The sequence below is a fragment of the Grampus griseus genome, assembly GCF_964374135.1.
Source record: "Grampus griseus genome assembly, chromosome: 3".
Classification (NCBI taxonomy): domain Eukaryota; kingdom Metazoa; phylum Chordata; class Mammalia; order Artiodactyla; family Delphinidae; genus Grampus; species Grampus griseus.
This window is the reverse complement of record NC_139019.1, coordinates 52138282-52161432: the sequence shown is the minus strand read 5'-3', so window position 1 is coordinate 52161432 and position 23151 is coordinate 52138282. Positions and strand designations below refer to the sequence as shown.

Sequence of the window (23151 nt, the reverse complement as noted above, 5' to 3'; positions counted from 1 at the left end):
CTCATTTACTCTCTACTACACCACTCTGGTTTTTTTCCTTCATAGTATTTATTACAATCTGTGGTATCTTGCTACTAACAGATCTTATATTTTTTGCTGTCACCATTTCAAGTTACCATAATGTTATAGAAAATACCTTAGTTCAAAACAGGTGAATGGCCTAGCCTCCCTCCACATGTTGCGTCTAATCACACTCCTTTTTCCCCTCCCATGTCTTTGATAGTCTAACATTCACAGATGATTGAGGGTCATACCTTAAATTTTTTTCTACTGTGCAAGAGAATTATTATATACAATTAAGCTAAATCACAAATATGAGTCTTATTGTCGGTTTTGCATGGATTTAAAACAGGCCTTTCCTAGTATTCCCAGCTGTCAATCCCTTTGACCTACACATTTCTTCACTGGGACATACAATTATAGGTCTCTAATGGGCCTTTCCAAATCATCTAATCCAACTCCTTTGTTTCTCAAATTTAAAGATCATTCAGTCCTGTTTTTAGAAACTTTTCCTGTCTCTCTCTCTCTCTCTCTCTTCTTTGCACTGTACCATTCTTCGACACTTGTGTCATTTAACATGGTAATCACCAATCACATATGGCTATTTGAATTTTAATTAAAATTCAGTGCCTCAGTCACACTAGCCACATTCCAAGTGCTCAAGAGCCACATGTTGCTAGTGGCTTCTACACTAGATAGCAGAGATACAGACATCTCCATCATAGCACAAAGTTCTACTGGATATGGCTGCACTATAACAATACAACTACCCTTCTTTAGATTAGCCTATTTTCTAGCCCTGGTCTAAAGGACCTAAATACTTAAGTTGCCCTTTCAGTGTTTGAGGGGGTAAAGATGACCTGACTCCCGATATAAAACTTTTGCCTTCTGACATAGAAACCTTGGCCTCCCTGGAGATGTGATTTTTAAATAGAAAGAAACCTCATGAAAGGTTTCACTCTTATGAAAGAGCAAAACTTTTCAATGCCTGGAAAACAAATGTTCTAGGCAGAGGATAAATAAGTACAACAGCCCTGAGACAGAAATATGTTTGGCATATCCAAAAATCAACAAAGCCAATAAGACTGAAATAGAGGGGAGCCAGGAAAACAAGCAGGAAAAAAAAGGTCAGAGAGGTAGCTAGGAGCCAAATCACGGGCCACCTTTCCCCTGTTTTCTACCTAAAATTATTCTTCATGAATTAAGCTTTCTAAAAATACATATCTTGGTCTTCCCTGGTGGCGCAGTGGTTGAGAGTCCGCCTGCCGATGCAGGGGACGCGGGTTCGTGCCCCAGTCCGGGAGGATCCCACGTGCCGCGGAGCGGCTAGGTCCGTGAGCCATGGCCGCTGAGGCTGCGCGTCCGGAGTCTGTGCTCCGCAACGGGAGAGGCCACAACAGTGAGAGGCCCGCGTACCGCAAAAACAAAAAACAAAAAAACCATATCTACAGCTGAATTGAAAGGAATCATTTCCCCTCACAGCAACAAATTAAATAATAAAAACTTTCTCTTCTTGATAAATAAAACCTAAAAAGTTTCAAGATAGCAAGACAATACTTTCTGAGGAGGGGGGAAAAGAGATGATGATCCAGGAATTAATCTTAAAATATACCAAAACATACCCAAAATAAAATTTTTAGAAAGCCCAATTCAAATGATTAGATGTTAAATTTAAAACCATTTACAGATCAGGACCTTCCAGATGGTGGAGGAATAAACCCTGGAGATCACCTTCCTACCCACAAATACATAAAAAATAAATTTACATGTGGAACAACTCCTACAGAACACCTACCAAACGCTGGCAGAACACCTCACACTTCCCAAAAGACAAGAGACTCCGCACATACCAGGCCATGTGGCTGACAGGGTGCTCTGACCAGGTATCAGGCCTGAGCCTCTGAGATGGGAGCGCCGTGCTCAGGACACTGGACCACTTTCACCTCCCAGCCCTATGCACCATCAATCGGTGAGAGCTCTCCCAGAGATCTCTGTCTCAACGCTAAGACCCAGCTCCACTTAACTACAAGCAAACTCCAGTTCTGGACATCCTATGCAAAACAACTAGCAAGACAGGAACACAACCCCACTCATTAGCAGAGAGGCTGCCTAAAATCAGAAGTTCACAGACACCCCAAAACACACCACCGGATACAGTCCTGCCCACCAGAAAGAAAAGATCCAGCCTCATCCTCCAGAACACAGGCACCACTCCCCTCCACCAGTAAGCCTACACAAACCACTGAACCAACCTTACCCACTGGGGGCAGACACCAAAAACAACAGGAACTACAAACCTGCAGCCTGCAAAAAGGAGACCCAAACACAGTAAGTTAAACAAAATGAGAAGACAGAGAAATACACAGCAGATGAAGGAGCAAGGTAAAAACCCACCAGACCTAACAAATGAAGAGGAAACAGGCAGTCTACCTGAAAAAGAATTCAGAATAATGATAGTAAAGATGATCCAAAATCTTGGAAATAGAATGGAGAAAATACAAGAAACATTTAAAAAGAACCTAGAACAAACAAACAAACAATGATGAACAACACAATAAGTGAAATTAAAAATTCTCTAGAAGGAATCAACAGCAGAGTAATTGAGGCAGAAGAACAGATAAGTGGCCTGGAGGATAAATTAGTGGAAATAACTACCGCACAGCAGAATAAAGATAAAAGAATGAAAAGAATTGACGACAATCTCAGAGACCTCTGGGACAACATTAAACACACCAACATTCGAATTATAGGGGCCCCAGAAGAAGAAGAGAAAAAGAAAGGGACTGAGAAAATATTTGAAGAGATAATAGTCAAAAACTTCCCAAATATGGGAAAGGAAAGAGTCAATCAAGTCCAGGAAGCACAGAGTCCCATACAGGAAAACCCAAGGAGAAACACGTCAAGACACATATTAATCAAACTATCAAAAATTAAAAACAAGGAAAAAATATTAAAAGTAGCAAGGGAAAATCAACAATTTACAAACAAAGGAATCCCCATAAGGTTAACAGCTGATCTTTTGGCAAAACTCTGGTAGCCAGAAGGGAGTGGCAGGACATATTTAAAGTGATGAAAGGGAAAAACCTACAACCAAGATTACTCTACCAAGCAAGGATCTCATTCAGATTCGACAGAGAAATTAAAAACCTTACAGTCAAGCAAAAGCTAAGAGAATTCAGCACCACCAAACCAGCTTTACAACAAATGCTAAAGGAACTTCTCTAGGCAGGAAACACAAGAGAAGGAAAAGCCCTAAAATAAAAAACCCAAAACAATTAAGAGAATGGTAACAGGAACATACATATTGATAATTACCTTGAATGTAAAATGGCTTAAATACTACAACCAAAAGACACAGACTGGCTGAATGGGTACAAAAACAAGACCCATATATATGCTGTCTACAAGAGACCCACTTCAGACCTAGGGACACATAACAGACTGAAAGTGAGGGGATAGAAAAACATATTCCATGCAAATGGAAATCAAAAGAAAGCTGGAGTAGCAATTCTCATATCAGACAAAATAGACTTTAAAATAAAGACTATTAGAAGAGACAAAGAAGGACACTACATAATGATCAAGGGATCAATCCAAAATGATGATATAACTATTGTAAATATTTATGCATCCAACATAGGAGCACCTCAAAACATAAGGCAAATGCTAACAGCCATAAAAGGGGAAATCGACAGTAACACAATCATAGTAGGGGACTTCAACACCCCACTTTCACCAATAGACAGATCATCCAAAATGAAAATAAATAAGGAAACACAAGCTTTAAACGACATATTAAACAAGATGGACTTAATTGATATTTATAGGACATTCCATCCAAAAATAACAGAATACACATTCTTCTCAAGTGCTCATGGAACATTCTCCAGGATAGACCATATCTTGGGTCACAAATCAAGCCTTGGTAAATTTAAGGAAACTGAAATCGTATCAAGCATCTTTTCCGACCATAACGCTATGAGACTAGATATCAATTACAGGAAAAATAAACTGTAAAAACTGCAAACACATGGAGCCTAAACAATACACTACTAAATAACCAAGAGATCACTGAAGAAATTGAAGAGGAAATTTTTAAAAACCTAGAAACAAATGACAATGAAAACACGACAGCCCAAAACCTATGGGATGTAGCAAAAGCAGTTCTAAGAGGGAAGTTTATAGCAATACAAGCCTACCTCAAGAAACAAGAAAAATCTCAAATAAACAACTTAACCTTACACCTAAGCAATTAGAGAAAGAAGAACAGAAAAAACCCCAAAGTTAGCAGAAGAAAAGAAAGCATAAAGATAAGATCAGAAATAAATGAAAAAGAAATGAAGGAAACAATAGCAAATATCAATAAAACTAAAAGCTGTTTCTTTGAGAAGATAAACAAAATTGATAAACCATTAGCAAGACTCATCAAGAAAAAAAGGGAGAAGACTCAAATCAACAGAATTAGAAATGAAAAAGGAGAAATAACAACTGACACTGCAGAAACACAACGGATCATGAGAGATTACTACAAGCAGCTATATGCTAATAAAATGGACAACCTGGAAGAAATGGACATATTCTTAGAAAAACACAACCTTCCGAGACTGAACCAGGAAAAAATAGAAAATATGAACAGACCAATCACAAGCACTGAAATTGAAACTGTGATTAAAAATCTTCCAACAAACAAAAGCCCAGGACCAGATGGCTTCACAGGTGAATTCTATCAAATATTTAGAGACACGCCAACACCTATCCTTCTCAAACTCTTCCAAAAATAGGAGAGGGAAGAACACTCCCAAACTCATTCTACGAGGCCACCACGACCCTGATACCAAAACCAGACTAAAATGTCACAAAAAAAGAGAAATACAGGCCAATATCACTGATGAACATAGTTGAAAAAATCCTCAACAAAATACTAGCAAACAGAATCCAACAGCACATTAAAAGGATCATACACCACGATCAAGTGGTGTTTATCCAAGGAATGCAAGGATTCTTCAATATATGCAAATCAATCAATGTGATAAACCATATAAACAAATTGAAGGATAAAAACCATATGATCATCTCAACAGGTGCAGAAAAAGCTTTCAACATAATTCAACACCCATTTAGGATAAAAACCCTCCAGAAAGTAGGCATAGAGGGAACTTACCTCAATATAATAAAGGCCATATATAACAAACCCACAGCCAACATCACTCTCAATGGTGAAAAACGGAAACCATTTCCACTAAGATCAGGAACAAGACACGGTTGCCCACTCTAACCACTATTATTCAACATAATTTTGGAAGTTATAGCCATGGCAATCAGAGAACAAAACGAAATAAAAGGAATCTAAATTGGAAAAGAAGTAAAACTGTCACTGTTTGCAGATGACATGATACTATATAGAGAATCCTAAAGATGCTACCAGAAAACTACTAGAGCTAATCAATGAATTTGGTAAAGTAGCAGGGTACAAAATTAATGCACAGATATCTCTTGCATTTCTATACACTAATGATGAAAAATCTGAAAGTGAAATTAAGGAATCATTCCCATTTACCACTGCAACAAAAAGAATAAAATACCTAGGAATAAACCTACCTAAGGAGACAAAATACCTGTATGCAGAAAACTATAAGACACTGATGAAAGAAATTAAAGATGATACAAACAGATGGAGAGATATACCATGTTCTTGGATTGGAAGAATCAACATTGTGAAAATGACTATACTACCCAAAGCAATCTATAGATTCAATGCAATCCCTATCAAACTACCAATGGCATTTTTCACAGAACTAGAACAAAAAATTTCACAATTTGTATGGAAACACAAAAGACCCCGAAAAGCCAAAGCAATCTTGAGAAAGAAAAACAGAGCTGGAGGAATCAAGCTCCCTGACTTCAGGCTATACTACAAAGCTACAGTAATCAAGATAGTATACTACTGGCACAAAAACAGAAATATAGATCAACGGAACAGGACAGAAAGCGCAGAGCTAAACCCACACACATATGGTCACCTTATCTTTCACTGGACAGCTACATGTAAAAGTATGAAATTAGAACACTCCCTAACACCATACACAAAAATAAACTCAAAATGGATTAAACACCTAAATGTAAGGCCAGTCACTATAAAACTCTTAGAGGAAAACATAGGCAGAACATTCTATGACATAAATCACAGCAAGATCACTTTTGACCCACCTCCTAGAGAAATGGAAATAAAAACAAAAATAAACAAACGGGACCTAATGAAACTTAAAAAGTTTTTGCACAGCAAAGGAAACCAAAACAAGACAACAAGACAATCCTCAAAATGGGAGAAAATATTTGCAAACAAAGCCACTGACAAAGGATTAATCTCCAAAATATACAAGCAGCTCATGCAGCTCAATATCAAAAAAACAAACAACCCAATCCAAAAATGGGCAGAAGACCTAAATAGACATTTCTCCAAAGAAGATATACAGATTGCCAACAAACACATGAAAGGATGCTCTACACCACTAACCATTAGAGAAATGCAAATCGAAACTACAATGAGGTATCACCCCACACCAGTTAGAATGGCCATCGTCAAAAAATCTACAAACAATAAATGCTGGAGAGGGTGTGGAGAAAAGGGAACCCTTTTGCACTGTTGGTGGGAATGTAAACTGATACAGCCACTATGGAGAACAGTATGGAGGTTCCTTAAAAAACTAAAAATAGAACTATCATACGACCCAGCAATCCTACTACTGGGCATATATCCTGACAAAACCATAATTCAAAAAGAGTCATGTACCACAATGTTCACTGCAGCACTATTTACAATAGCCAGGACATGGAAGCAACCTAAGTGTCCATCAACAGATGAATGGATAAAGAAGATGCAGCACATATATACAATGGAATATTACTCAGCCATAAAAAGAAACAAAATAGAGGGCTTCCCTGGTGGCGCAGTGGTTGAGAGTCCACCTGCCAATGCAGGGGACACGGGTTCGTGCCCCGGTCTGGGAAGATCCCACATGCCGCGGAGCGGCTAGGCCCGTGAGCCATGGCCGCTGAGCCTGCATGTCCGGAGCCTGTGCTCCGCAGTGGGAGAGGCCTCAACAGTGAGAGGCCCGTATCGCAAAAAAAAAAAAAAAAAAGCAACAAAATTGAGTTATTTGTAGTGAGGTGGATGGACCTAGAGTCTGTCATACAGAGTGAAGTAAATCAGAAACCGAAAAACAAATACCGTATGCTTACACATATATAGGGAATCTAAAAAAAAAAAAAAAAGGTTCTGTAGAACCTAGGGGCAGGACAGAATAAAGCATACGTAGATAATAGAGGACACGGGGAGGGGGAAGGGTAAGCTAGGACGAAGTGAGCGAGTGGCACTGACATATATACACTACCAAATGTAAAACAGACAGCTAGTGGGAAGCAGACGCATAGCACAGGGAGATCAGCTCCGTGCTTTGTGACCACCTAGAGGGGTAGGATAGGGAAGGCGGGAGGGAGACGCGGGAGGGGATATGGGGATATATGTAAACGTATAGCTGATTCAGCAGAAACTAACACAACTTTGTTATATGGCAGAAACTAACACAACATTGTAAAGCAATTATACTCCAATAAAGATATTAAAATAAAATAAAAAATAAAAGGCATTTTCCTCCCATGGATCACAATACAGGTCTCCAGCAGAATAGTGCCATGTGAAAATCCTAAAATTTTGCACTTCCAAGTTTCAAAAAGCACTTTTATAACTTGGATAAACTATAATCATAAAGTTTACTGGTTCACTCCCTAAGAATCCAGTACCAAAAAGTAAAACACAGCTTTCAATTAATGTGAGTTCTGTATTTGTCTTGGATTTATTTTTGAAGAAAAATGACTCTTATTTAAAATAAATGACCAGAATCTTTTATATAAACCAAGAACCCAGTAACAGCAAATCTTTTTTTGACACCACTTGGAAATCACAAATGAGGCATTAAATTACTATTTAATTCTGCTAATGAAAAATATTTTTGCCATGTTTTTACCATGTTACATTTTTCTCAGTATCAGACAAATGCTTCTCTGAGATATTTTTCCCATTACCAACGGTGTAAATCATTTCAAATTTTTCAAATGGATTTAGTCCTCCTGAACTGGGAAATATAGTTACCTAGATTCTCCAATTCCCTATGCTATCTAAAATGCTGAATTTCAATAACTGATTTTCTAATGAATAATATATCTCAATTTTCAAATTTAAATGAATCCCCAATTACTTCATAAGCAATTCCAAAAGGCAGTTCAAGTCAGTTACATGGGGAAAAAATTACGCAGATATTTCGAATTCTCTCCATTTAAAAACACAAATACTTAAAATAGAAATAGCTTTCTAAGCTCTTAAAAAAAAAAAAAACTTTCTAAGCTCTTTATTCAACCAATTACACAGTTAAATGATCACTCCCTTTAGAAGAGGGTGTATCATACTTACTGTAGTTAAGGGATTTGGAGTCGGTATGGGAAGCAAGCCTGCACCAGGCATCAGACTTGTCATGGTTGGAGCAGGAGCCAATAGAGAGAGAGCTTTGGCTTCCTCTGGGATTTTACCTGCAGAGGCAAGTTCCAAACATTAAAGAAAGCAGAAACACCACACAAACTTTATACTATGATTTTACAATTACCCTTGCACTTAAAAAATAATAATAATAAATGAATCTATCTATCAGATCCGTATAAAGAAATAAATAAGAACTTAAGTCTTTCCTTTTACCCTGCTCTACTAGGAAAAATAAAAGTGAGCAAAACTTCAAAGACTAACAATCTCATTAATGGAATATTATTTTAAAAATTGAATAATGTAGACAATTATTTAACACTTTGAGCTATGGGTCACCTGTACTGGAAACTTAATGTTCATGAACCAAACGATATCAAGCATGGACGCTTTCCCAGGACGGTGTTTTCGCGGTGATCGAAAGTTGTGTTACACATGACAACCGTTCGTGTTGGCTGCATCACTAATAGCACACAGAACATCAGATACAGAAAAGAAGAACATTTTTTAAAGTTTAATCCCCAGAAATGGCAAATAACCAAATTAGTCAAAAAAAAGAAAAAGAAAAAAACAAATATGTGCGAATTGAAATCTGTTCCTGAGTGTCCCTATCCTGTTAATTGAAACTACCTACTTGTGATGCAAACAATTTTGATAACCTTCCAAAAGATCCCATTTAATTTCAAGTAGACAGAAAAAAACAAAAGCCTACCACATGTAATCAGCTTCAATTGGAAAGGAAGCCTACACCCATTCAGTTAATAAGGCATCTCACCAACAATGACAGAGATGACTAAAAGAATCCAGTTCCAAAGAATATGCCTTGGGAAACTGCTAACATTTTTGAAAATGACTAACAAAAAAAAGTTCCCTAGTCTCAGGAAACTTCTTATATTACTGACTTTTAGAACCAATTTATGTATACTTATCTGAAGAGGGGTGGTTAATGCCTAAATGTCTTGCTTATAAGCGTCCTAAGTGCCTAATAATAACAACAACAATAACATTAAAATAACCCTAGACACTAAGAAAAAGAAATCCCTACGACTAAAAAAAAGGAAATTTACTCTGAATTAAGTCTATCAATTTGCCACATTTAATTACTGAATTCTAATCAATTAATTTTGATAAGGGCTGGGACTTTCACACATTTTTTCTGGTCCTTTCTCTCAACCTTCCCAAAAAGAAAATTTCTAAAAAGTTGACTACATATAGCAATTTCAGAACTACTCATAATTATGTGGTATTTGGCTACACGTTTCCATTATGAATTCTTCAAAAGTAATTTAAAGTACAAAGTCACGCCAAATTGAAAATAGCATATGGAGTAAATTTTCAAAAAAGCACCATGTGGGGTTTCAGTGGTAAAAATTCAACTTAACACAACCACATGTGCAGGGATAAATTCTAAAAAAATTATCTGAATATATTTCTAAACATGGATGGAATTCAAGACGAATTTTAAAACTTGCTTTAAGTAGTGGTTACACCTTATTTATAGAAATACAGAAATCACATTTTATTAGCTTTAGCAAATGCCTACTTATTTCTAAGCTTTGCAACATCTAAGGCTATATTACCTTAATTTACTAATTTCAAAAACAAAGTCATTTTATTATTTCAGTAAATTCTGCATAAGCACTGATTTTAACATGCATTAAGATTAAAAGGCAGGAAGGCCTTACTGAAGACATCAAATAACAGTAATTTATTTTGTATTTATTAGTTATTAGCATTAAGACATTTATCTGTATACTCACATATACTATTTACATCACTATCAGACCTGCTTTATCTGTTAAAAATAAGTATTACTTTTTTAATATTTGTAAAACCTGTACACATCTTGATAAGTCAACTGAGGTCCTAAGGTACAAACCCTATGCTTCACTACCCTAATTTATGCACCTAAAAAACAAATAAAGAGTTCCAATCTAGTAATGTCCCCAATTTAATATTACCTGTCCATTAAATAAGCAAAACTATCCACATGAAAGACCACACAAACAAAACGGGTATTCAATACAGGCCAAAAGTTGATTACTTAACATAATAAAGTCATTCAGTGTTGGCTTAAAAATAGTATCAGGAGGTTGTCTGCCTCTCACTGTCTCTCACAGTATAATAAACTATTATAAGTATTAAGTCTAACTAAAAGCACAATATTTTTTACTTTTCTAATTATCATTAAAGATACTTTAAGAAAAAAGTTCCATTGCTTAATTTTCAGGATAAAATTCTACCAAATATACCCTCCAAATACTATCAGAGTGTATAAAAGTATAAAACAAATAAGCATTTAGCATTTTTCCCAAACTGTACTCATCAAAGACAACTGAGAGAAAAAACAATGTCTCTCACTCATCCTAATCTCAGAATCCATTTAGAAACTAGTAATCTCTGAACATTTTTCAACAAAAAAATTCAAGCAAAAAAATACACACACAAGTGTAAGTATTCAACAGTTTCTCAAATATCCATTCCCCACGTAGGCAATTAAAAGTGTTTTCAAATCAAAGAAATGCTATTTTCTATAATAAATATCATAAAAGTGAAAAGTCTCCTCTTGTCCTCTACCCCCAGAATGTTATAAGAAATTTACTTATTTTCCTTGATGATTTTGTATGCCTAAAATTCTAAGGGAGGAGGACGAAAATTAGAAGCTATCAGTTGGTCTTTATGACAGATGCAGACTTGGGAGAAAACTGCAAAAATCTTACACTGAGATCAAAACGTGTTCCTAAGAATCTCATCAGTGTTTTAGTGTTTTGGGAACAAAATGTACCTGATCAGTTTATAAACACCAATTAAGACTAGCATTGAGCTTCACGAAACCATATCCTAATTTACTGTGAAAATTTCTTTTATGTTAAGGATGAGCTCTACTAATCATCTCCCAATATAATTTGCAATGCAATGTTATGAACCCTTAATGGAATACCATTTACAAAGAACTGGAAAACCAGCTCACAAGTTAAAGTGAAAGAGATTTAACAAAACAAAAACAAAAACAAAAACAAAAAAAAAGGGACAAAATAAAGAAAAAGAAATGAAATTAAAGTAAAACAATAAAAAACAGAGACAGGGCGTCCATCTTCTGCGGTTCAGACTCCGATCTCATTTCCCCAATGAAGGTTTCACTTGACGGCAGGTTTAGTGGCATGGCAAACAATGCCTAACTCAGGCAAGTGTAACAGGTCTGCCTTGGCCAGTCTAGTCATCTAATAATGCACAAATATCACATAGAGAAAACATACAAAACCAAATTAATAGTCAAAATCCATCTACCAGAAAATGTGGACATAAACTTATGACTGATGATTAGGCTGACACCCTTATTATGTTTGACCTTATCTTTTTCTAAGTGTTAACATTTATAAAAAGAAATCTGAGATGCACGTAACAACAAAAAGAGGTCATATTTGGACGAGTATAATGAAAGTATATTTTATTTTGAAGTGGCATGTTTTATTAACGATAGCTAATGCTTAATATGTACGAAACTATTACACATCAAACATTACTTAAACGGCTTAGGATCTCACAGTACTACTGTCTGCATTAAAAAAAAACAGCAAATTGAAAGAAACTGAAAAAAACTTCTTACAATTTTTTTCTATGGTTTTCTCACTTCTTTCATAATGCTGTTTCTATAACATCAAGGAAAGAATACAATCAGTGAAGTAAACAGAAGACTGCTTACAGCACATCTCCTCTTACAGAACTTACTCCACTGGAACTCTTTCCTTTGATTTATTTCAAACTCACTTTGCTATCTTTTTTAACACAACAATACATTATTACTTTGCTTGCAGTGCATAATCAGATCTTTTAACAGCTCACTGTGACATTCTTCATGTTCTATAAATTCATTTTTGTTGTATTTAATGAAAAATGTGTATCTGAATGTTTTTCCAATACAAATTATTTTATAGGTTAGTGTTCTAAAATACTTTAAACTGGAATAAAAATATGCTTGAATTTTCACGTTCAAAAATAGCAAAATTTTGTCTGTTTGTTAATACTAAAAATATTCAAAAGCCATTATAATAAATGTGCATTTATTTATTTCTATCAAGTAAAACAAACAAACAAAAAGGAACCTCTACATGCCCATAATCTTGAACATTTATGACAAACCATGGTCACTTCTCAATATATGAAAAATTTTATGGGAATATAGCAAGGTTCCAACAGAGCAACACTAACAAAATTTTTCCTTCCAGTTCAATAATAAGCTAAAATCACAGAAGATACTGTGCTGCTGGTGGCATAATTTTTTGATACAATTAACACTCCCATTTAGTAAAACTTCTACCTGATTTATTTTTTCCCATGTAGTTTACTTGGTATGAAATTGGTATGAACTTGGTATACAGAACTAAATCATTACCAGCTCTTTTCTCACCTTGTTCTCCAATTTTGGGGTCATTGTCCCCTTAAAGATTAGTAGATAAAGATAGATTTAGCAAACAATTAACTTTAATTCATTTTTTATTTATTCTACTATATTCGCTATTATTTATTTTATTCTCCCTACCCCTCTCTAACCCCTAGACATGGGAAAAATACTTTCAAATTTATCTGAAAAAATCCAGAATGTCCTATTCTGGGACATCAAAAATATCAGAGTCATACTCACTGTATCTGACTAATGTTTCTGACATCCCAGAACAGGCATTCTGAAATATGCATAAAACCTTGAAAATGCAGCAAACTGTTTATTATACAGTATTTTAATGTGAGCCTGGTTTCTAAAAAGTTTTAAAACATGACATATGAAAGCTCCTTAAATTGTTTCAGGTAAAATTTTTATGTTGTAAAACAGTTACCACCAGCCACCAGTGAAAATATATTTTAAAGACATTTAAATTATAATAACCCAATTCTAAAATCCATGTACACATGTCATAGTCAGTGCTCTGAATAGAAGTTAATTCACACCAGAACTGTCAAATTCAGCACAGTCTAGTATAATGAATGTGAATGGCTCTGCAAATAGAAGTTACTAAAAAAATAGGCATTAATAATAATTAGCTCTTAAAGCAGGTTATGTCATAAAATTTAACGAATTACTATAAGGCCTTTGGCCTTGTTTCCACCTTCAACAACTATTTCCTCGATGGAGGCTTTGGAAAATTGCTTTCCATGATTTTTCTTCAATTAATCACCACCACCACCACCCCTCCCTCCCCCGCAAAAAAAAGCCAGCAAAATTAAAAGTAAATTCTAGTTGCACAGCAAATTACACTGAATGTAAAATAATGGTCTCAGTAACAATTAAGGTAAATTACCTTAAGAAGATACTTTAAAGCTTAAATTATGAATATTGTTCTTAAACATAATTACTACCTAACCCCCATTTGTGTGAAATGTGTACACTGTTTTTATTTATGCAATATCTTTAATAGGTATACACAGGGGCAAATGCTTACTTATTTACACATTTTAAATAATGTCCTCTACCAACTTAATATTTTAATTTCAAAAAGCTTTCTTTACAAATTGCAAACTGAATACAGAAAGTCAAAGCAAACCAAAGAAGCCAAGTAATTTATAAATTTTTAAATGTTTAGCTATAAAATCTCAAATATACATAAGTAATAAATTAACCATTTTAATATATTTTATTATTACGTAAAATCCTTTCCACCTCCAAATTTCATTCTTACACACACACACACACCATATCTACTTGCCAATTTCTAGGAAAGCCAATGGTAGTAACAGACAGGACAGAGATTAAAATAACTGAAAAAAACATGTGAGATACTAACCTTCTGCACAAGGAACAACTATCAGAGCTCTGTCAATAAAAACCGTGTTAGTTAGATGCTGGGCCACGCCAACACTTGATGGATCACGAAACTTAACATAACATACTTTGGAAGAAAAAGCAAGAGGTGCGTTGCTGCAAGATAAAAAGAAAAACAATTGAACTAATTAACATTTGGTTGGTTTTCATTTAAAATTTCTTACTTATATCTTTACATAATCTTACAATCAAGACAGGAATTTTTGTTGCTAAGGATCAGTAAGACATGAAATAGCAGAACTTAGTCTTTTAATGGTGATTTGCTGCAATGACTGAAGGCACATCTAGGCAGGCCTATAGCCTTATTTGTTAAAAACCTGAAATTTAAATTAATGCCTTCTTAATCTGAGTGAAATGTGAAAACAGCTGACTTAACCCAAGGATGTCCAATCAGTGCATCATCATCAACAGGCAAAATCCCGTTTCATAAAAAAGCCCCAATCCTCAAGACTTCAAATTTTCTAACTACTTCCAACCCTCCCTAATGTGATTCCTGGCATTTAAATCACTAAAAACTTCACAACAGTCTTAGAAACAATCAGATAACCTGGAATTAAAATTAAGGTCTTTTGCATATACTGGCCTACTTCAGGCTAGGCAGCATTGTGATTTTCCAGACAAAAACTTTTACAAACAAAATTTTACATATTTTATATGCAAAAGAGCAAAGACTCTTATAAATCCTACTAGACTTAATCTAGGCAGGACTATAGGAAAAAGAAGCCAGACACGGCACAGATAAAAGCAATTTTTCCACAATATGAATCCATCATGTTAGATTCCAAAATACACTATCCTCATAAAGGATCATTTTGTCAACCTGCCCATAATTATGTTCAATTAAAGTCTGTAATTGTCTTTAGCAAATAAAAAAAGACACTAAATATACAGCTAATGTTTAACATAAATGTACAATCCTTTAAAATATTAAGTTTTTCACACTAAAAAAAGATCACTTGAAAAGTACTAAATATGCATTGTGCAGCAACAATAATTTACTTTAGTTTACAAAACAGGTCAAGGAAGTTCACCATAATCCTAGACCTAGTAAATGGCAAAGATGAGATTTAATGTCTAATCATCTAATTCCAAATCTCATGCAACCTTAATTATTCAATTAATCAAGAATTTTAAAGCCACTTTAATGTACTACTTATTTTGTAATTCCATATTCATTTTTTTAATTAAAAATTACATACAGCAACAAATTCAGCTTGCTAACAGCTAAATATATTTATGATATTAACCAAACACTAAGATAATAAAATATATTTGCATTTAGAACTTTAAACTATATATATTATTAACATAACTAGTCAGGCTAGCAAAAGTAAAACTCTACCTCTTTCTCACCCAACCCAACTCAATTCTTTCCTGCCTAAGGCCATCTGATTCAGGCTTCAAGCCAGTCCTCTCCAACAACCTCCCCCTACTCAATATGTAAGTCAAGCTCTTGTACTTGCCATGAGGTAAACACATCTGCATCCAGACTTAACTCACCTATACATTACCAAGTCACCAATTTAGGCCTCTCCAGAGCTCTAGATTCCCAGATCCAAGTGCCTGCTGGCATACTGCACGGTGATCTGTCAGTCACAGGACCCACCCTTGAACTTATTCTTAAATTCATTACCCTCCTTCTGCACCAATCCTGCCCTTTGTCCTAATTTCATATCTCAGTTAAAGATACTACCACATTATCTAAGTCAGAAATCCGGAAGTCGTTAATGTGACCATCATTAGTACTGTTCACCAAATATTTCCAAATCTCCTTCTGGCTACGTAATAAAATTCTATTTCTTTTTTCCTTGAAGTTAGGTGTGGCCGTGCAATTTGCTTTGGCCAATTAAATGTGAACATAATTGACATGTGTTCCTATTCAGTAGCCTTAAGGGCCACTGCTCGGTTCTTTTTCTCTGCCACAGTGACCAGCAACATCAAAGAGATGGGTGGCTGATATACCAGCTTCATCCCAGAATGAGTGACTACAACGAGTAGAGTCCCCAACCCCACCAGTTTAGTATAAGAAATAATCTTGTTTTTATCAAACTACTGAGATTTGTGGGTTGTTTCCATCCATGACCCTTCCTTCTTTTTCATCCTATTGGTCTTTAAATCCTCTGAAGACTGCCTCCCAAATAGTTGTCACATTAATTTCTTTCAACACTCTCAGTATCAATGCCTTCATTCAGGCCCTTATCATTTCTCACCTGGATTACTACAATGGCTCCTAACTAATCACACTGCATCCAATCTCAACTCCTCCTTATTAAAAATCTTCCACAAAAGCTGTTAGAGTAATCTTTCTAAACCCTAAATCTCTTCATGTCATGCAACTGCTTAAATTTCCTCAGACACCCTTCTTTTCTTGCTTCATCATTTAAAAAATCCAGGCATAAAAATACTTGTGGTTCCCAGAACACATCCTGAACCATCTGGGCCATCTTTGAACATGTTGTTTCATTTGGCTATGATGTGCTCTCTTACTGCCTTTTTGAACAGTAATTCCACTTTTCTTCAAGGCTCAAGTTTCGAAGTCTTCTGGAAAGCCATTTTAAAATATCAAAGTGACTAGGTACCCCCTCCTATATGTGCTACCAATACATCCTATATACTTTCAGCACAGTTTCCTTATGTGAAACCCTCAACAGATCTTTCAAGCTTTCAAACACAACTGATCAGCCACATGACACAAGGGCTTATTTCACTGGCTAACGCGAAACTTGTAATTTGGGTGGCCTGACCAAATGAACTTGAAAGTCACTTAGAGTAAGGGCTTGGGCCAGATGCCACATGAGTACAGAATACGTCTGAAAAGAAATTGAGCACATACACAGAAACAAACTGAGCTGACAATAAAGCCTGACAGGAAGAGGCAGATAGTCGCCTTGGATGTTGATACCCTTCTGGTTCCCAGTCCCAGCTCCCACGAGGCCAAGTCTTTATTCTTCTACTCAGGGAAATCTCTTTCTTTTAATAATGTCTCTTCTTGAGCTAGATTAGGTAACACTGTTTCTGCCCTTTGCAACCAAAAAAAATCTATGATTACAACTAAAGCCCTAGCAATTTCAACAAGAATACTCTCTTTTAGCACTTGAAGAACCTGACAAGCCACCACTGAAACTGTATTTCCTAAATTGACAGATCCTTTTGTGAAAGGATGGAAACCTAAATCATCACTGTTGAAAACTACAAACATTTCCAAATATCCCTACTTGAAAACCACATCATTTCAAATTTAAAACATCCACAGGAATAAGAAATGTGAGCCTGGTTGGTAAACCACACACTACTTAGAGTTGAGAAGCCCAAAAACTGGTTAAAAGATGCTGATCTGTTCTGAACAGCATTATAGTAAGAGCATGGATCCTAGTGCTATAAGCAATTTTTTTCATCTTCATCTCCAATTACCTTCCTTAAAATAGAGAGTAAAAGCAACACAGTATTTACTTTATAAAAAATGTAAACATATGAGCTTTTCAGGAGAGGCAGTAACACTTTTATTTTGAATATTATAGGCTAAAATAATACAGTGGCAAGCCTAAATATAGATATCTCAGCAAACAAATGCGTATTTACAGATTTATAAATCAGTATATTACCAAATCTTATATTTAGATCTTCCTCTCTAGTATATCTAGGCTATTAAATAACATTTACTTTTTAAAAAATTAAATAGGATTATCATTTTCAAATTTAACTCTGACCTACACTTTTAATTTTTAAAAGGGGTTACATATTCCATTTGGTCTAAATGTATGCCTCTAAAGAAAGTAACAGTACTCAAACACAGCACATTTTACTTTGACCCCATTTGTTGAATCAAGTTTTCAAGTTTTGTTTTATTTCTTTAAATATAAAACCTTCTACAATCACTTTTCAAACAAATCAGAATTTCTCACTGGGAGTCTAATGGAGAAATCACAGAACCAACTTTTTGAGCACCAGTTAAATTTCTTAGACCCTAACTGGTTACCTTATTTTTCACTAAACATGGTGATGGCACTGTACAATCTTCTAAAAAATCAATGTGGTAATACTATGTCCAATACTTTATTATATTAATATACATCCCTTGAGGATCTATCAAAAAAGATACAATGCAAAACATGGTCAAAGTATATAGCTTTATGTATGGAAATATTAACTGACACAATGTATAACAGGGTTTCTCAGTAGGGCTCCAGTGATTGTCTGGATGCCACAATTCTCCCTTCTGTAAGACTTCCTTACGAATTATTGACACTTACCCACTAAATGCCAGAGGCCCTCCAATCACTGTGGACAATCAAAAATACACATTCTTCAAATATTTCTAGCTAAAATTCAATGACAGAATTTCAAACACACATACACACTTGAGACATCACCCTTTAAATATTACAATAAATAAAACACAACAATATGAAAAATGCTTACCACAGGCTGAGTGGTATAACGGTAACGGTGTATAAATACTTTGGTTACACTATATTAAACTAAATGCATGTAAAAAGGACTGGAGAGAGGTTTTGATAGGGTGGTAGGATCACTGCCAGTGTACCTTTTTCTCTATTTCTCCTGATATGACTATATTGGTTATATTAATTTTAACTAGTTGACAGCTTTTACCTTATTAGTACTTTTAAAGACCAGAGAAGTGAAGAAAACCAGCAAGCAAAAAATCAAAAACAAAAAAACCCCACAAGTGTTGATGTTAGAAATCAGGCCAGGATTACCCTAGGGGTATTATGCACTTGAGGGGGGAGATGAGAACTCCTAGGGCACAGAGAATCCTATCCGGGTGCTGGATGTGTTCACTTTGTGAAAATTCAACAAGCTGTATACACTTATCCCTGCACTTTTCTGCTCCTTATACCTCCATGAAAAGCTTACTGAAAAAACAACAAAGATTTCTTACCATTGTAAAAAGGTTTTCATGATGTATAAGATTCCCTTATTGAGTAAAAAGTTAAAACAGAAACTCTGGATATTTATCATCTGGTAGCACTAATAAGAATTTTTAATATTTACAGTGAATGTTTACACCAATTCTTAATGTTTAAAAAGAAACTGAATCATGGCCTCATGCCAAAAAAAAAATAAATTTAAAAATCTGAATTTTCATATTAGCAACCAAATTCTTAAAATGTTAATGAGAAACTATTCTCACATTCTATTAAAGAAATATCATTCCAAATTTAAAACAAATGAATTTCTACTCAGCTTCCAAAGATTAATCATAAAATACTGTTTCCACAACACTGCAAAATAGAATCATCTGTCTTCAATACAACTACTACTATTGCATTTTTATGCATTTCGGCCCAAATCTGCAAACACATCTTTAATATAAGGACCAGGTTATGACAACTTCATTACAGAGCAAGCAGAAAACATGTCATTAGAAAAGCATGTAAATACTTGTGAAAAACAGGAATAGGCACTGACTGCCTTTAAGAAAAACTGGTCAAGGATTTTGCCTCGCCTATATGTGTTATATTTATGTTACAATTTTGCAAAATGTATTACAGTTTGTGACACAATAATTCTATATTAATGCACTGTTTAAGCGACAAGCTTTTTTATTCTCTGACTTCTAAACTCCAAGCAACTAATATTTGATTTCAAAAAACAGCCCATTACTAAATGTCAGATGATAACTGGCAGCATATTGCCACCCAAGTGCACTTTTCAACTATGTAAGTGGTGTTACGTTGGCAATGAAGAATATTCTGTGATATATTTCTTCTGCCCATGAGACACCTTATTATCACAACCTTGAAAGCAAGGTTAGTTTACAATCATGTACAAAATATTTTACTATTTGATTCCAATTCTTTCAGAATACAGCACTCCTCCAAACAGTTCTCAATTATTAAGAAATGTTCTGAGCGCTTAAATGAAGAGATAGCTGAAAGCACTTTCAAAGTTATAAGATATTCAAAGCTATACATGGGATGGCTAGTCAGTAAAGATACCTGTGCATGCCCTTATGAAGCATCTTTGACAAAACTGTATTACCGAATCTATTCATGTAGAACCAATTTATATAAACCCAGATAAGTCATTCTACAACACAAACTACAAGACAAAATATTAATGTCATGAAAAACTTTTAAAAAGGTGACTGGGAAAAAAAATAAAAGGCGACTGGGAGGGTGGAGGGGTGGCTGTCCTAGATTAGAGATAACCAAATGCATTGAGTGATCTGATTATATCCTAGATCAGAAAAAGAAAATGGAAAAAAGGCGTTATCAGTATAACTGAAGAAATTCAGATGTTATATTTTAATCAATGTTAAACTTCTTGGATGTGTTAATAGCATTGTGGTAATGCAGGAGAATGTACTTCTTAAGAGATTCACATTTAAGTGTTGAGGAATGAATAGTCATGGTGTCTGCAACTACTTTTAAAAGCATGGGAGAGGGGAGGGTTGTAGGGGTGTTTGTGTGTGTAGGTGGGGAGAGGGAGGGGGAGACACAAAGACAGAAATCAACTGTGGCAAACTATAAATGCAGATGAAGGGAACATGGGAGTTATTCTTTAGCTTTTCTGTATACATGAAATATTTCAAAACAAAAATGAGAAGAAAAACTTAAGTAAAATTTAAAAATCCAGACACCAACTTTTATCAATATCTATGCAGTAACAATGCAATATACTTACAGAGAGAAAACCGAAAAAAATAGGTCTACGTGCATCACTATGAAACAAACCAAAAAGTCAAATACAAATTTTTTTAAAAAGAAAAATCCTGGGGAACTACTATCCCTTCCTTCAAAGGATTTTGACAAAATGAACAAAATACTGAGAATTTTCATATTCTAAGCTCTGGCTTTAAAAGTTTATGCCTGTAAGAAAGTAAACAACCTTCAAACCCCTTACAAATTCTGTGAGTAGATAGTACTGTACAAGGGAAATACTACTTCAAAATACACTACTCGGGAAGCGTCTGAGAACTGTGAATGCCAGTCCAGATCTGGACTTTTAAAAGTATACAGCAGGAGTAATCTGTACGGACTATTACTTTTTCTGAAAGGTTTAGGACGGTGTGACCTTCTAGGAGGAAATTTTAATCCGTTGCCAAAAGGGTGAACAGACATGATCTTTAACAACATGGATGGGCTCGGTTAAATGAACCAAGAAGATGCTAAATTTGTGAACACAGGCCTAGGGACAAATTTAGGCCTAATTCCATCTGTCATCAGCTGCACACTTCCCCGTCAGCAACAACGGTCCGACACTGAGGCACTAAGAACTGGACAGTTTATCAGGCGCAGTCTCCGCGATTTGCCATTGCAAAAACGCTATCAGGAGCTTGCCATGAGGACTACCGCGGGCCCACCTGCGGCCATCTTAAGTTCGGGAAAAAAAAGAAGGGGAGGAAGGGCACTGAATTCGAGGACCCGGCGGCGACCATAGCCCGGAAAGCACGAAAAAGGCAACCTCTCTAACTCCTCTGTAAGGGTTCTGGGCAGAGGTTAACCCACTAAATACGACTAACAAGGAAAGCAGGAGCGTGGGGCCCGGGCCGCGGTGCCCTAATCAAACATGGGCACCAAGGTAAACCCGGCGGTCACGTGACTGACACCGCGCGCCCCCGTCCGCGCTCTCCCCCATGCCTTGGTTCCCGAGGTCTCTCTGGCGCCCGCGCCCCTCCCCCAGCCGAGCTTGAGCACTTACTCCGGGGGGTAGAGCCGCAGCTCCTCGATTTCTCCTAGGAAGGAAAAAAGCGTCCGCATCTGCTCGCTGGTCACCGCCGACGACAGATTCGTCACCTGAATCACCGCTGTAGGGGTGAGGCCGAAGCCTAAGCCCAACCCGAAGCCGGCGCTGTTCATCCCGACCCCGCTGCAGCTGCCTGCCTCCCCAACGTCTACGACGCGTCAGCGACGAAGCCGGGAAAGCGGAGAACGCGCGGCCGCGAGCGCGCCCCCGCTAGCGAATTCACGGCAGCGGGCAGGTCTAGCCGTCCATTTCACAACTCCCCTGCTCCCAGGGCTGCGCGCGCCAGCCGGAAGCGTCTCCCCGGCAACCCGGCGGATCTCGCGGGGCTTCGGCCTGGGGCTCACGGGTACCTGAGGCTGTTTCTCCTGCTGCACTTCTCCCTGGCAAGGTTTTGATCGAGTTTTTTCCCGGCCTCCACTCGATCAGTTTCTTGTGCTCCTGTAAACATGGGAGACCCAGCTCTTTCCAGTCTTTATACTAGATAGGACTGGGGAACCAAGAGGCCTGGCCTGCTGGTGCGGAGCTGTGAAGAAGGAATGACTCGAGCATCGCAGATCAATACTTGACCGAACTATAACGTGTCATTATTATATACAGGCAGCTCCCTCGCCCCGACTATTTTAAAAAATTGGCCGGCGTCCTAATTGTGAAAAAACTTGGGAAATTTTACAAAACCTGTAAAGTTTGAAGGAATTAAGGAAGGAAGCAGTTAAGATGAAGGCTATGCGGTTGTCGTTTATAACATTTATTCGCTCACTACGCAGGTATTAATATTTGAGTGTTATGTACCAGACACTGTTAGACAAGAGCACATAAAAGACAGTTACAGAAGGTCCACATAGACCTTGCAACCTAATGAGAGACAAGTAACAGTAGTATGGGAAACCAGGGCAGATGTTCCCAAAATGCCATTCACAGAACCTGGAGGGTCCTGGAAGCCTTTTGAGTGATTATTGCAAGGTCAAAACCGTTTCCATAATACTAAGACTCTGTTGATCTTTTTCACTTTGTTGACAATTGCACTGATGGTGTAAAAGCAATAGTGAGTGACTGCTGGCACCTTAGCAGGAATCAAGGAAGTGGTGTCAAACTGCAC

General features: G+C 36.4%; 1 protein-coding gene across 4 annotated transcripts in view; it reads right to left on the bottom strand.

Annotated features, from left to right (window-relative positions):
• The window catches only part of SREK1 (splicing regulatory glutamic acid and lysine rich protein 1), a 55578-nt gene extending 33395 nt beyond the window's left edge, over positions 1 to 22183 (bottom strand). For 3 of the 4 annotated variants that reach the window (XM_082650668.1, XM_082650669.1, XM_082650670.1), the window contains exons 1-3: positions 22011 to 22183; positions 14308 to 14441; positions 8468 to 8583 (exon numbers count right to left, since the gene is read on the bottom strand). In XM_082650668.1, coding sequence (XP_082506794.1) covers positions 8468 to 8583; positions 14308 to 14441; positions 22011 to 22168 — 408 coding nt within the window. In that variant the 5' untranslated portion in view covers positions 22169 to 22183. Of the gene's footprint in view, positions 1 to 8467; positions 8584 to 8869; positions 9922 to 14307; positions 14442 to 22010 lie in introns of those variants that run through there. The other variant, XM_082650671.1, reaches the window with a different exon arrangement.
• Positions 22184 to 23151: the final 968 nt, after the last annotated feature.